At 33.2% G+C, this 14,735-nt stretch overlaps 1 protein-coding gene across 1 annotated transcript; it reads right to left on the bottom strand.

Annotated features, from left to right (window-relative positions):
- Positions 1–2,672: 2,672 nt before the first annotated feature.
- Positions 2,673–14,275, bottom strand: LOC129940046 (probable cytochrome P450 305a1). Its single transcript, XM_056048269.1, has 2 exons — positions 13,997–14,275; positions 2,673–4,341 (listed from the first exon to the last, which is right to left on the bottom strand). The coding sequence occupies exons 1-2, from the start codon at positions 14,091–14,093 to the stop codon at positions 2,924–2,926; spliced, it is 1,515 nt and encodes a 504-aa protein (XP_055904244.1). The 5' UTR covers positions 14,094–14,275; the 3' UTR covers positions 2,673–2,923.
- Positions 14,276–14,735: the final 460 nt, after the last annotated feature.

The raw sequence follows: 14,735 nt of genomic DNA, 5'->3' as shown, positions 1-14,735 counted from the left end.
TCAACTTTTGTTCTTTATACTTATTTCAATACCTTACCTAAATATTAAATATACTGTTTTTAAGGCAAATGATGTGTAAGTGAATTTACTTACATAAATGGATGATAGCTTAAGGATCTTAAGTATCTGAGATAGATTTTGTTTTTAAACTTTTTAACATCTTTAATATTCACTCTAATAAGCTGTTATAATTTTTCTTCGTATTGAATAAATTTTAAAAAATTCTAAAATGTGATTATTTATGCAGTAAACATACACATATAAACCATATAGTATATATATATATTGTGCCTACTCTAAAAATAAATCCTGGAGCCGCCATTGTTGAGCGTATTATTGTTTATATGGGGCCAATCTTTTTATCGCACTCGTACTGTAGCGAGAGTCCTAAAAGGTCTAAATACATACCTAAATCCGCTGGTCCGGATGATATCCCCGCTATTCTTCTGAAGAGGTGTTCTTCAACGCTGGCAAAACAATTGCGTAAGCTTTTCCATCTGCCCTTCACCTAAGGAGTCTTTCCGAGCGGATGCAAAACAGCATCAGCCCATCCCTAAAAAAGGGTGTATTTATAAACTTTAGCCTAACTAACTAAGAACTGCGTTATCTGCATTCATAAAGTCAGATTTTCGATCGAACTAAAGCAGTATTCACATGAGCGCGACCAACGAACGACGAATGGCTTACAAAATGTGAGTTTATATACGTTTGAAGACATATTTCCACACAAATCCTTAACAAAACGATAACAATATAGTTTCTATTTGATTTATGATGCATACTATTACTTTTCAATATGATATATTAATAAATTTAAGAAAACAAATTTATTCGTCGCGAAAAAAATGTAAGTAAATACGAACCGTCAAACCTAATTCGCGTTCCACATTATCCACACTCCCAACGAATAAAATAATCACGCGTACTTAACCTTAAAAAATCATTCTTGTTTTGGTTTCGGTGGTCAAAGTCAAACTTTATTCGCGACGAATTAAAAATTCTCATGTGAAAGAAATGTCAAAATCGACGAATATTCGTTCATTCGTTGGTCGTTGGTCGTTGGTCGTGCTCATGTGAATAATGCTTAACCTAGCCGAACTGTGGTACCTACCGTTCATAAACGTCAGACTGCCGTCAGCGTCGGGCAGATTGAGCAGCTAAATTTGTTTGGCTGCAGATGTAATTATAATTTTTTTTTCTTTTTCGGCAAGACAATCAAAAATCCAGTTCAATAAAATTTATTTGGCAGCCATTATTCTCTGACGTTTATGAACTCTGTTTACATACAAATCGGAATAAATCAGAACTTTTTCTTTACTGCAGACATTCTGCATTGGGAGTGCGTTCATAAATGCATCAGAAAACAAATGCGATTGTACTAGGGCACGTTTTCTGCGTTTATGAATACATCCAAAGTCAAATCTTCCTCACCCTCAAATTACCGACGTCTGATGCATTACATACGTCCCTTTTTTCGAAGGTCATGGAAAAGCTTATTAATTATCAGCTCAGGAAATATCTCGAAGATCGAGAAGCTTCTTAATGACCGACGGCTTTTGCAGCAATAAAGCATTTGATAGGGTTTGGCATCAGTCTCTTTTATCAAAAATGGGTTCTTATGGTTTTAATGAATCCTTCAATCATTAGATTAGGAATTACCATTCGGATCTTTCAATACAAGTTGTTTTGGATGGGTTCAAGGCTAAAAACCACAAAATACATGCTGGTGTACCCCAGGGCTCTGTTCTATCTCCAACACTCTTTCCCATTTGTATGAATGATCTCCTGTCTGCAACTTCTAATCTAATACATTGTTTCGCTGACAATAGTACTCGTAGCTTTTTATATTCGTTATGATAAGCTTATTAAATTCCGCCCTAAACAGAATTGTACAATAGGGAATAAGAAACGGCGTGGTTTTCAATATCTACTTCGAAAATCAAGAAAACTGAACACCTCAATATTCTCGGTATGTGTACCACCAAACACCTCTCGTGGAACGATTACAAACGCGAGGTCGCCAAAAATGCCGCAAGATGTTTGGGTTTTCTAAAGCGATGCAAGAAGTTTTTCTTCCCCTCTGATCTATAAAACTTATATAAGTTCAAAGCTTAAGTATAACCCCAATCTCTGGTATGGTTCTCCTGCAACTTATTTGAGCCTCTTGGACAGTATTGAACGAAGAGCATTTAGATTGTTTGGTGATAATACCATTATGGGATTATTTACGTCGCTTGAAAATCGTCGTAAAGTTCCACTCTTTTTTACCGTTATCTAGTGAAAAAGCCAACAGGATACCTTCCTTTAAATAGTTCAACCGTTATGCTCGCGCTTCTAGAAATGCTCATCAGTATACCCTCAAGTCCAACTTCAGCACTGTCAAGCACAGAGAATCGTTCTTTAGCCGAACTGCGTGAATTTGGAATGCCTTACCACACTCTGTCTTTCCCACTCATTGCAATACTTAGGAATTCATAACCAATGTGCACCGACACCTCCTTTCAATCCCTCTCTTCCTTTCCTAGAGCTCACACTATGTCTTTACATAATAAGGGTAGTAATATCCCCTTAAGTGTGTGCTTATTATACCAAAGAAAAGTTGTAAAATGATTGTAACTTACCTTTTTACAAAATAGAACATATAGAATCATGAAAATGAAAACAAATTAAAATAAGTGTCTGCTTTATTTTTTTATTTAAATAATTAAATTTTAAGCGTTTATAATTTATAGTCTTATATAATTTTAACCTTCTACCGTCATCATTTTCGTGTATTGCTGAAATAAGCAACATTTGGTTATTTTATAAATAAACAACTAAATGTTACTCTATTTTTTCTTATACAAAATTGGTGAACAAAACAAATTGTGCAATTCCCAAATCCAGTATGTGCTGCATTATAACCACCAAAATGTATTAACCCTTATTTTCTACGTCGGAACATAATTGTATAAGGTTTTGGAGAAAGCATTATACCTGGCACAAGAGTTGTACACAATTTACTCTGCTCATCGCTTTCAATCTTAAAATTCTGTACGATTTTCACCAAAAACGAAAACAAACACGACCGGGCCAATAAATCGCCAGGACAACGACGTCTTCCCTGACCAAATGGTATAAAATACTCATCATTAATTATGCCACCATCTTCGTCTAGGAATCTTTCCGGTCGAAAAGTTTGCGGATCTTTCCAATGTGCCTCATCCATAAGAACACTTCGAAGACTGATTAGAACTGTAGTGTTCTTAGGTACTGTAAAACCATCTAGCTTAGTTTCCCATAAGGCTCTTCGTGGTCCTGTTATTGGAAGGATGTGGAAATATCTCTGAACTTCCATAAGCACCGCATTGGCATAAGGAAATCTTGTCCTAACACTCAAGAGTGGAAACTCTTTCTCATTGAGATTCTCATGAACTTCCTTAAATAATTTCTCTTCGATGTCAGGTCTGAGGGCCAGCATCATAAGTACCAGATCAAGTGTGTTGCTTGTCGTTTGTGAGCCAGCAATGAAAAAGTCTAGAATTGTCATCGTAAGCTGGCTTACATCGAAAGTCTCATTTGATGAACCATTTTCATCTTTTTCGCCTGATTGCATTTCTTTGAGATAAGCGTATATCAAATCGCTTTCTTCTGTGCCATTTGACTTTTCAAATATCAGCTTATGCTCATTTATGCTTTCCATGATGAAGTTATTTAACTCTCTGTTCAATTCGAGTATCAAATTATAGCCAGTCTTATCTGGGGCTATGTGTCGCAGCCAAGGGAACTGTGTCAAAACACCTCCGCATATATCAAAAGCTTTCGATCTTCTGCCAAGTAGTGATAGCAAGGTATTGAGACGCTCTTCATTTCTTTTCAAAAGCTGTCCGGTTGTTAGAAACCATAGAACATTAATGACACTAGTTGCCAAAAACGAACCTGGGTAAATGTGACATTCGTCTAGTTGATCGATGTAACGTATTAAGTCATCAGCTTCCTCGATTATGTGCGCTTCCATTGGAGTTCGACCGTATCCGATTTGTCTCATTTGTTTCATTGTAAAATTACGATGCTCATACCATAGGGCTCCATCGGTACAGGTTATTCCTTTTCGTGTTCCCATGGTTCGTAAACGCAAAAAGAACGTATCTGGTCTGCCTTCGTAAACTTCGTTCAAATGGATTTGTTTTACCAAAGGGTAAGAATTTACAACAATCACGTATTCTCCAGCTAATTTAAGACCAATTACATTAGATTTGTATTGTTTGGCCCAATTTTCGAATACAATATGTTGACCGCCCACTCGACGAGCTTCGGTTCTTAGCTGCATAGTGTTTCCAATCCATGGTAGGAAGGGAGGACCTACAATGGAAAAGTAAAGAAGAACATAGTTAAAAATATTTGTCAATAAATAGTTATATTTTAAATAAATAAATAGATTTTATTCCAAATTCGCCTGAGTGTTCGTTTTTAATAGGACGATTTGTGTTTAGTTTTTAATGAACCGTAGGAATAATACAAAAATTCTTGTTGTGTGGTATAAGGCCAGGTAAAGAGTAGCCCATTATATTTCAACAGTGGTTCAGCGGATTTAATCCAATGATTCAAGCAGATAAGCTAAGCTTCACCTTGTTCAAGAATCAAATAAATGATAATAAATAAGCTTATTTGAAAGCAAAAGGTAGGTCTAATATTACCCGTGTTTTGTTGGAAAATCTATCCATACACTGGGCGAAAATAAATGTATTTAAATTTAAATTTCAGGTTCAAATTTTATGATGAATTCAAGGGCGGATACAGACTTTTCATCTGGGGGGGTCACAAACTTAGATGAGTTTTTAAACTTTTGTAAAGGATGGTAACAAAATTTAATAATTGCTAAAATAACAACTTTAGTTATTAAATTATTTAGAACACTGTTGTCCAGCAAATTATGGTCTAACTATTTAATTTGGATGACTTATATGAAAGCATTCCAAGATTCGAACAGTTGTCTAAGTATGCCATTTATTATCTTAGATGGTTTTTGATGCATTTCGCGCGGAAATGTAGGGAATTGTTTTGAAACGTTGCTTTTTTCCAAAAACAAAACACACTTTTCTTGTTTTCCTTCTATTAATGCGAAAAACGCTGCAAAACTTTAAAAATCCAGAAAATGAGATATTATCTGATATGTAAAAATGTCGGTCTTTTTTTGACGTAGTTTTTTCGAACTCAATTTCCGAGAGTCTCTTAGGTAGGTAGGTAGAAATGGCGATCTGAAGGCAACCTAGCCTGAGATCCAATTAGCGCTGTAGTGCGCCGTTTTGATACCAAAAACTCGTTTGACCTTTGATTGAAAGGGATAGATTGATAGAGAAGCTTTATAGCGATTATGTTAGAGCCATTTTGTCTCATTGAGAAAAAAGATTAGGTCTCTAATCTTTGTCTCAGATAGCTCATCGAGTTCTTGAAAGAATGCTTTTCTAAAATATTTCCTTATAGTGTTTGCCAAAGCAGGACATTTGCAGAGGAAATGGATTATCGTTTCACTTTCTCTTTGGTCAATACAACTACGGCAAAAGGTGTTGTAAGAGATACCCAACTTCTCTGCATGAACTCCTATAGGCCTATGTCCGGTACAAACCGCAACAATCCTGGCTATGTCTTGCCTTGGCCTGCATAGAAGATCGTTTGTACGGGTTTTGTTATAGGTGGGCCATATCTTCCTAGATATAATGCAGTTGGGTAAATTGTTCCACCTCCGGTTTGATTCAGTTTGGTAGATAGAACAGATTTTACCCTTCATAGCACCAAGAGGAATGTTAACCATTTCCGCAAGTGAGCTATGAAGGGCCGATCCTTACCTGGCTAGCTCGTCAGCCCGTTCATTTCTCACGATACCACTATGGCCCGGAACCTAGATCAGGGTGACACCGAGGTTAATATTCAGGTTCGCAAGCTCATCGCGACATTGCTGGACCAATTTAGATGAGGATATGGCCGAGTTAATGGCTTTGACAGCTGCCTGACTGTCTGTAAAGATAGCCACATTTTGGTTTTGGTTTGGGTTTTGTTTAAGTATCTTACATGCCTCCCTTTTTGCCAGCAGTTCAGCCTGAAAAACACTAACAAAGTCAGGAAGCCTAAAGGATTTGGCTACATTTAGGGACTCAGAAAAGATCCCAGAACCAACTCCGCACTCCATCTTTGAGCCGTCAGTAAAGATGGTTGTGTCGAAACCTATCGACACGATATCATCCTCCCAATCTTCTCTCGAGGGGTAAATAACCTTAAAACCCTTACTAAGGTTTAAAGTAGGAGTGCAGTAGTCAGTGTCTACCGAGATAATATCTGAGGGAATTAATTTCGTAGTGTTGCTGTGACCGTAAGGTTTTGACAACCAGTTATTTGATTCCTTCAGCCTAATAGCGCTGCAGGAAACTATGTATTTAATAAAAAGGTCGATTGGTAGAAGATCCAAAATAACGTTTAAGGCGTCAGCCGTTATAAAAAATAAAGGGTACGCAATTAAATATTAACATTTCCTTCCCTTGAAGTAAGCAAATGGTTTGAAATTTAGATGTGAGGTCTAAGTAAAGTATTTAGTGATTTATTTTTTGTTCAAGTGAAGTGTGTTAATTTTGTTTCCAGCAATTATAACGTAATATCAAAAAAGTTTAGAAATCTAGAGAAAGAATTTGCCTGTTTGATTTTCTAAACATTTTTTTTAATGAAAAATGGAGATTCTAGTTGCACAGTCACAGTACTGTATAGAGGTCTTTAATCTTTTGAATTTCGAAAAACAAGCCCTAGCATAGAGTTTGCTTTTGAGATCGCATGGTCTTTGTGATAGGAGAAATTCATTTAAGAATCGAAGATTATGCCTAGATCCTTATGGCTATCACGTCTTTGTAAAATGTCGTTTTCAAGTTTATAATTAGAATATAATGGACTGTGATTTCTAGAAAATGTCATAACGCTACATTTCTTATTATTAAAATATAGCCCATTGGTATTTCACCATTTAATTAAATTATTTAAATCAATTTAAAACTTTTTTTGCTTCGTTTAGTGAATTTATGAAACTGATTTGATGGTAAGTCTTTAATAAAAATGATATAAAAGAAGTCGTCCACCCGACAAATTTATAATTTCCTTAGATAAGGCTTTATCAATTTTACCACCTGTTTTTTGACTACTAAATAGCTCTTTATCCACATTAGAAGCTGAGAGTAAAAGATATATTATATCTGTAGTTTTTTAAGAGAACATTTCAAGTGCTAGTAAATAATATGGTTGACTGCCCCTTTTCCAACTTTACAACAAACTCCAATAAGAGGACTTTGAGAAAGTTCGAACACGTGTTAAATAAAATTTCATAAATTAATTGTATTTGGTAGAACCCATGGCGTGATGGTTAGTGAGCAGGACAGTCATGCTAGAGGTCTTGGATTCAATCCATGCTTCTGCCATCTAAAATTTGTTCACCGAATACTGTCTCATAAAACTGTAGGTCCCCTCCATCCCTGACATGTCTCGCACGCAAGAATGGTTAAGAGTTGTAAGTTACTAGGCCCTTATTCTCTACGTAGTGTTTTAAACCTAATTTATTTATTAAATTAAATTGATTTGTTTACTTTTAATAATTTTTTGTTTAAAAATATTTCACCTTGTTTTGGTCATTGCGATAGTGGTTATATACATGTTTTTGTTGATTATTTATCTATTTAATTATACTTCATAGCGCATCCTCGTGATTATGACCTAAAATACTCTTTAATAGTTTTAATTTTTTTTATCCGAATTTAGAGTAGGCATGCCTCATTATTGGTTTTAAAAAAAAGGAGGATCGTCGATTTTAGAGAATGTTTGAACTTGATATAATTAGCTCGTGTATTATTTGCGTGTTAGATTTGTATTTGTTTTTATTTATAAATAATAAGTTATTGTAAAATAATTATTAAAAGCAAAAATAATTAAAAACTGTTATGAAGTTATTAACGTCATATTTATAGGCATTTAAATTTTTAATTGGATTTGAATTGATATTATTTAATAAAAACTTAAAATCCTTAATTCAAGATATTTGACATTGCAAGGGATTTGAGAATTCGATTTTAGTTTCTATTTCATGAAACCCTTTTTTTCTATTTAAGCATAATTCAGACTAACGATAAGTTTGTTTAATCATTGATTCAAGATACATATTGTGCCTTAACGGCAGCTAACACATTTGAAGCTGTCATCTTTTGACGTTTGAGGAGTACAAACATTACCCGTTATTAAGGGGGTTTTCGTGTACATATAACATTTTTTCAAAAATTGTATTAGCATTGTTGCAAAGAAAGGTAAATCTACCGAAAAATCCGGACGAGCAGATTTGATCTTAAACGGAAAAAGAAATTAATTTAATTTGCCCCATGGAAGACAAAAACAGAGGAAATTTGTGTTTTGACAGATCTGAATCAAGAATAAATTAAATTATTTTACCCATGGAAAACAACATACAAATTAAATGATGCATACTTCACCGACGTGTTCAAATTGTTGAAATTGACCAATAAAGTGGCTCTAAGTGCCAGACAATCAACTTATTAATCACAGTTGTTCAAGAACAGTTTTGTGAGCGTGTTATTTGTCAAAAAGGTAATCATAACTGGTCATCAATCAGAAATTGAAGATCTTATAACTTTTTGCTTTGAGCACATGAAAGATTAATGACATGTCAATGCTAAAGTTTAAACAGCCATTTGGCTGAAATATTTCTCTCAAAAACATAAGTTTTTTTAAAAATATACAAATTTAACCTGTTATTGAAAAACCCTATACATTGGTTTTTCAAATTAAACAGTATTTTTCAAACAAAGAAGCATGATGATTGTTTTCAAAATAATTTTTATATAGAACCATGGTTGGATCATAAGCTCTAATTAATTTGTGTTCTAATTAAATGTCATAAAATAATTAAACAACCTCTAATGCTTTAAGAGAACCGCATGAACGATAAAACTAGCCCCAGAAACGTAACTGCTATCATTACATCAATACAAATGACTTTTTAAATATTTTATTGCTTATCATTCATTTATGCGTTGTCAGGTACGGATACAAAATTAATTGTAGAGGAGGGTTCAACTTTAACATTATGTCACAGAATACAAATCTAAGGCAGTATTTAGCACAAGTTTTTCACATTGAAAGTGACAGAAATTAAGAATGGTTTGCCTTTGAAGTGACAGGTGAACAAAAATTAGATCTTTTGAAAATTGTCATGATATTAACAGATGCTGTGATGTACCTACAGAACTGTAGTATTGAACAAAAATAAAAACGTTAATAGTATTAATGCTGCTGTGAAAACGGTTGTTTAAACTTATAAACCAAATAAATTTATCCAATTAAAAACGAACGGCAAAAATTAGTGTGGACATTTGTATCTACCGATCTCGACGATAAAGTGGAATTGTAAACCTTACAAAACGCTTTTCTGATGTGAATAAGACAAAAGGAAACGCAAGGAAATTAATCTATGAAACATTACTATTTTTATAATTTCGCATTTACAATTTAAAAGAGATTAAAGCGCACACGAGGTATTTATTTAACCCAAATCTTTTTGATGAGGAAAAACATTTCGACTGTTTACAGTCAAATATTTATTTTCCAAAAATTCCCATAGCAAGGCAATAAAATAGCTACAATTTATCTTTTTTGAAGACTTGTAGCAACTAAATAATTCGCAGTTGCTCTACTCGTATATGTAGCTCGGATTATATGGAATCCCGATTTATTCTGCGTCAAGGCAAGGTGTAATAGTCACCTTCTGATGAGCCCAACCATTACACCGTTGCGAAACGCATATATGTACACTTATGCTGGTTATAGTTTAAATCATATTTATTAAAATAAAACAGTGTTCAGAAAAAACATTTCGACTGTTTACAGTCAAATATTTCTTTTTCAAAACAGCTGATTTTTGGTTTTACAATGGACGCATTCACAAAGCTAGTGGCTTCGTAGTCAAAATTCAACTAGCTTTGTGAATGCAAAATTCCACTACAAAACTAGTCAATCCGAAACTGTCATATTAATGACAAATACAAATATATAAAATAAGAAAATTTGTGTTTTCAGAACTTTAAATAGATTTTTTTCTTTATAATTTCAATAAAACCAAATAGAATTATAATATGATTGATTTATATTTGTTTATAAATACCGAAAAATTCATTTCATTTTCTTGTGTCCTTACCAAGCAGCTGATAGTGAAATGTCAAAACCAGTGTGCACTAATTTCGTAGCCACAATTTTTACACTACGTCGGAGGGGAAATATCAACTACTTTTGTTGTTAGATTTAGCAAATCAGAATCCCTTGACTACGTATCCACTAGCTTTGTGAATTCGACCAATGTGGTTCAGACGACATAAGGGACTTGAAAATATAGCAAATCTCTAGCATCTGATTGGCCATCAGCAAAAAAATATGTCCTTTATTGGAAAGTTAACTGGAAAGTTAGACAAGGAAAAACTCCCTGACTATCCAGTAAAGTCCACTTACGTCAAAATGACAGCTGATTAAGTTTTTTTTATTTGACTGACAGCTGAACTTTATTACTCTGTAGCATTGACATAATGTATTTGATTTTGAAAGTTCCAGATTAATCTGAAATTGAATTTTAACAACGTAGTCACTAGCTTTATGAATGCACCCATTAACTTTCCTAAACAGAAGATTTTATTATGTTAAAAAATAAACCGAATCGTTGCACTGAATTGTCTATCAATTTTATACAATTAAAATCAGAGATTTCAATTTTTTTTTATTAGGAGGATGTTTCTCAATTAAGAAGTTTTCGATCGTTGTAACCACTTTTAAAAAAATTCAATGATTGCTTTCAGTAAAGGATATATGTAAATGATTACTATAACTGGCTCCTAAGTGTGTTAATGTTAACATTTGGTGGACAATTATAACTTATATTAAGCTTATTTTATGAAATATGAACTCTTTTTGTTTGTGTGTCTTGACTCCTGTCAATTTATTTTTGTTTTCAGTTTGTCAGAATTTCAATTTAGATTTAAAGTAAACAAAACAATATTTCAGTGAGGGTAACTTGCGTAAAGGTTTCAAAAAACCTTCCTCCAGACACATTTATCAGACAAACATAGATATTATTTTGATATGACTAAAATCTCGCACCAAGTGTGTACTTGGTCTAAGGTTTAATATAAGACATTTATAATGGACTATTTTTAGGCTACTAAATTCTGACGTCTCTTCATCTTATCTGAAAAAAAAAACAATAGTTTCAGACGACATGAGGGACTTCTATAATTGCATTCTACCGCATTATTTAAACGTAAATTTTTACTAAACAGGTACATAGTTAGTTTTCCATGTGTCATTAATTTCAGAACTGTACTTTACTGACTTCTACCTTCAGTTCATCGTACAAAAAAAACTACTAAAAATATTATTGTCTAAAAAACACTCCTCAGGCAAATTGCAAGCCCTTCACGATTTGTATTTAAGGGAATATTACTTATTTCTTTTTCAATTTGACAATAAACCCCAAAACAAAACATTAAATGGAATCGTGCAGAAAATACGTGAATCATAGAGCAATACTTTTAGTTGAATGAAGAAACATGATTAATTGTTATTTTGTCATATACTTGACGTTATAGTTAGGGAGATTTTTCTTGGCTAACTTTCTTAACTAAAGCCTAGTACGCAGCTGAAGTAAAACTAATTTTTTCGGCGGTCTCCAAGTGCAGAGCAAAATGAAAGCGAAAACCACAGCGAAAAATATTTGTGGAGAGTTCTGTCAGCTGTCAAAAACAATTGACAAGTTCTGACAGTCAGCTGCTGGTAAACAAAAGTGGAAAAGAATTCTATTTATTTACATTTTGTTGAGCAGTTAGTACATAGTTTTTTCATTTCTGCAGCTATATTACTCCAGAGGCTCCCAACGGCTGAATTATTTTTGGAAAGCCTATGCTCCAACTTCCAAATAGCTTCACTGGCTTCGACCAACGAAACCAGTTTCTTTTTTAAATTTTTTTGATTCTTCGGTTTATTTTTTGGAAGTTGAAGTTCACTGCTCGTCTTCATCACTTCTTGCACATCACCAATAACATCTCAAAATCCTGAAATTCCGATTCAGAAATGTATTGTTGAAACACATTAGACAAATCCATTTTATTATAAATTTTAAATCAAATATAAATTAAAGTCAAAATACCGAAAGTCACGAATAACTATTTTTTTTTTCAATAAAATAAACTAAACGTCAAAACTTCGCAAGGAATTAATATGCCGGGCAATTAAATTGAGAACGAAAAGAGTGGAAAATTGTCTAAGAAATCTAGTACAGCTATCCACTAAAATGACACATTTCATCGTTCCAGCAGCGTTCTGAAAAACGAAAAGCACAGCGAAAATTTTCGTTTATGATTTCGTCTTGTCATTTTTGTAAGGGAATTTTCGTTTCGCATCAGCAGCTTACTAGATTTAACTAAAGACTAGACTAGAAACTAACTAACTAACTAGAAACTTGCCTTATGTCGTCTGAACCTGACCATCATTTTCTATATTTCCTGCCATGATTAAAAATTGTATTAAGGGGGTATTCTGGTCTAGAAATAAAAAAAAATCGATTTTTTTTTTGTTTCATATTTTCATAGTTTAACTATTTAAGAATATGTCTACGAGAGGATTTTCCCAAATTCAAATTATTTTCGGAGAAATAAGTATTTTGCTGAGCAGCCATCGAAATCGGTTGGGCTGCAACTAATAGAACAAAAGACATAATGGGTTACTTTAAACGCGTTTTTCTCAGCACTGTCTTTTTGAATCTGATACTTACGATTTCTCAGGTTCTGTCGAACCGATTTACTTGAAATTTTAAGAGAGTCTTCTTTAGGGACTTGTCTACGTCCGGAACTACGGCCATCCCCAAATTTTCATTTTTACTATTTTTAATAAATCGATGAATTTTCAAAAGGGTGGTAATTTTTTTTTTTTTTTTAGGCAGTCGCCATTTTGTAAAAAAAAAAATGTGTGTAACTTTTCCGTAGTTCCAGACATTGCGACATTATTGTAGATTAATAAACTTTTTTGGTTTTTGATTCCAGATTTCTAGGAGAGTTAAAATCGTGGGTATGGTCACGCATCAAATTTTTGAGACGCACCACTCCATCAGCTGATAATTAACGGAATTTTGATTTTTTTTTTACTTTTTTATTTTTTTTTGTATGCTCCTAATGTGAATAAATAATGTATAAGAAAATTGATGGTAAAATTGTTGCTTGCTTTTTTCTACAGCACTTCAAAAATTACTTAAAATTCATGTCTCTAGACCAGAATACCCCCTTAAGAATTTATAAAAGAAAATCACTATTCTGGGGCAGTGGGGCTCCTTTAACACCAATAGTTTGCACCCACCATACAGCCGCCCCTGTGTGCTACAATGCTAAACAGCTGAGGCAAGCACTTCAGTGGGTGTGTATACTCGCTCCATTCGTAGATTCCTCTAAAGCAACAAATCAGTTACCATTGAATAATCCAATTGAGTCCAACTAAGCACAACAAAAATAAACTATCACGAATGAACTGATTGTTTCTTATTTAATAAAATTAGTATGCATTTTAAGATTAAATTGATTTCTTTATCTTGTGAAATATAACAAAAAATAAAATAAACTAAGTATATTATAGTTTGATACGCGTGTTCTTCGCACATAGCTACATAAATGTAGTATTATTTAATAAATTCGCTTAGCCACACTGAATATAGATAAATAAAGCAACATTAATCCATAAGCGGCTTAATAATAATTATAATGTTTATGGAAGAATTATAGTTTTGATATCAATTTTGCTGGAGTAAGAACACATGTAGCAATACCTTTTACATATTTCTCTATAAAGTCTATGATCACTCATAATCATGCAAATTATGTGTAGGAGTCGAACTATGTACGTGAACTGAATGTTTAAATTCGAATTAAAACTTTTATCATATGCTCACCAGGTGGATAGTTATCCGGTCGTTTTATTGATTTAAATACCAATTGTATGATAATTACAATAAGTGTGATTATGAGAACAGTTAATATCAAATCCATTCCGTGGGAGTTAGTTCCTTCTTTCTTTTTGTTTTTGTTATAAGAACTGATTTATAAACATTAAAAAAAAACTATCGGAATTGATATTTATGTGAATAAACAAACCAAGCTTATGGTTAGTAGTATACTTTAGAACTTCTTTAATGAACGGTCAAATTGTTACTGACTGCCCAACGATATTTTCATGCTCATTAAACGCGAGACTTTTGTCAAGACTGGACTCCACTCAGTTACCTAGATGAGAAATTAGAATGTTTCTACTGATACTGATACTGAAGAGAAGCAAGCAAGCTCTGAGAATGTGATAAGAGGGACTTCATGTGCTTGACTTTAAGCAAAACAAAAACAAAATTGAACATTATTTTGATTAATTATGTTGCTGAGTTTAAACAATTCCAAGAAATAAGAACTCCTCTTATGAAACAATCGAATTGTATTTGCACTTCTTCTTTTAAGAGAAATACAAAAATTATATAAATACTAGCTGACCCCACAAACGTTGTTTTGTCATATAAATAATTTCTAGAGAATATTTTGCTACATATAAGTAACTTATTGTAAGTTTGCAAGGATGTGGTATATATGTACATAACTGGTTGAATTTTTTTTTTTACAATAAGCACATACTCAAGGGGATAATAC

The sequence above is a fragment of the Eupeodes corollae genome, chromosome 1 (assembly GCF_945859685.1).
Source record: "Eupeodes corollae chromosome 1, idEupCoro1.1, whole genome shotgun sequence".
NCBI classification, from domain to species: Eukaryota; Metazoa; Arthropoda; class Insecta; order Diptera; family Syrphidae; genus Eupeodes; species Eupeodes corollae.
This window is presented reverse-complemented; position numbering and strand designations above follow the sequence as displayed.

Bases quoted from the DNA above. Each gene is read 5' to 3' on its own strand.
- LOC129940046 (XM_056048269.1), bottom strand. From the start codon at position 14,093: ATGGATTTGATATTAACTGTTCTCATAATCACACTTATTGTAATTATC. The intron at 4,342-13,996 runs GTGAGCATATGA...TTTCCATTGTAG, and splicing joins ACCGGATAACTATCCACCTG to GTCCTCCCTTCCTACCATGG.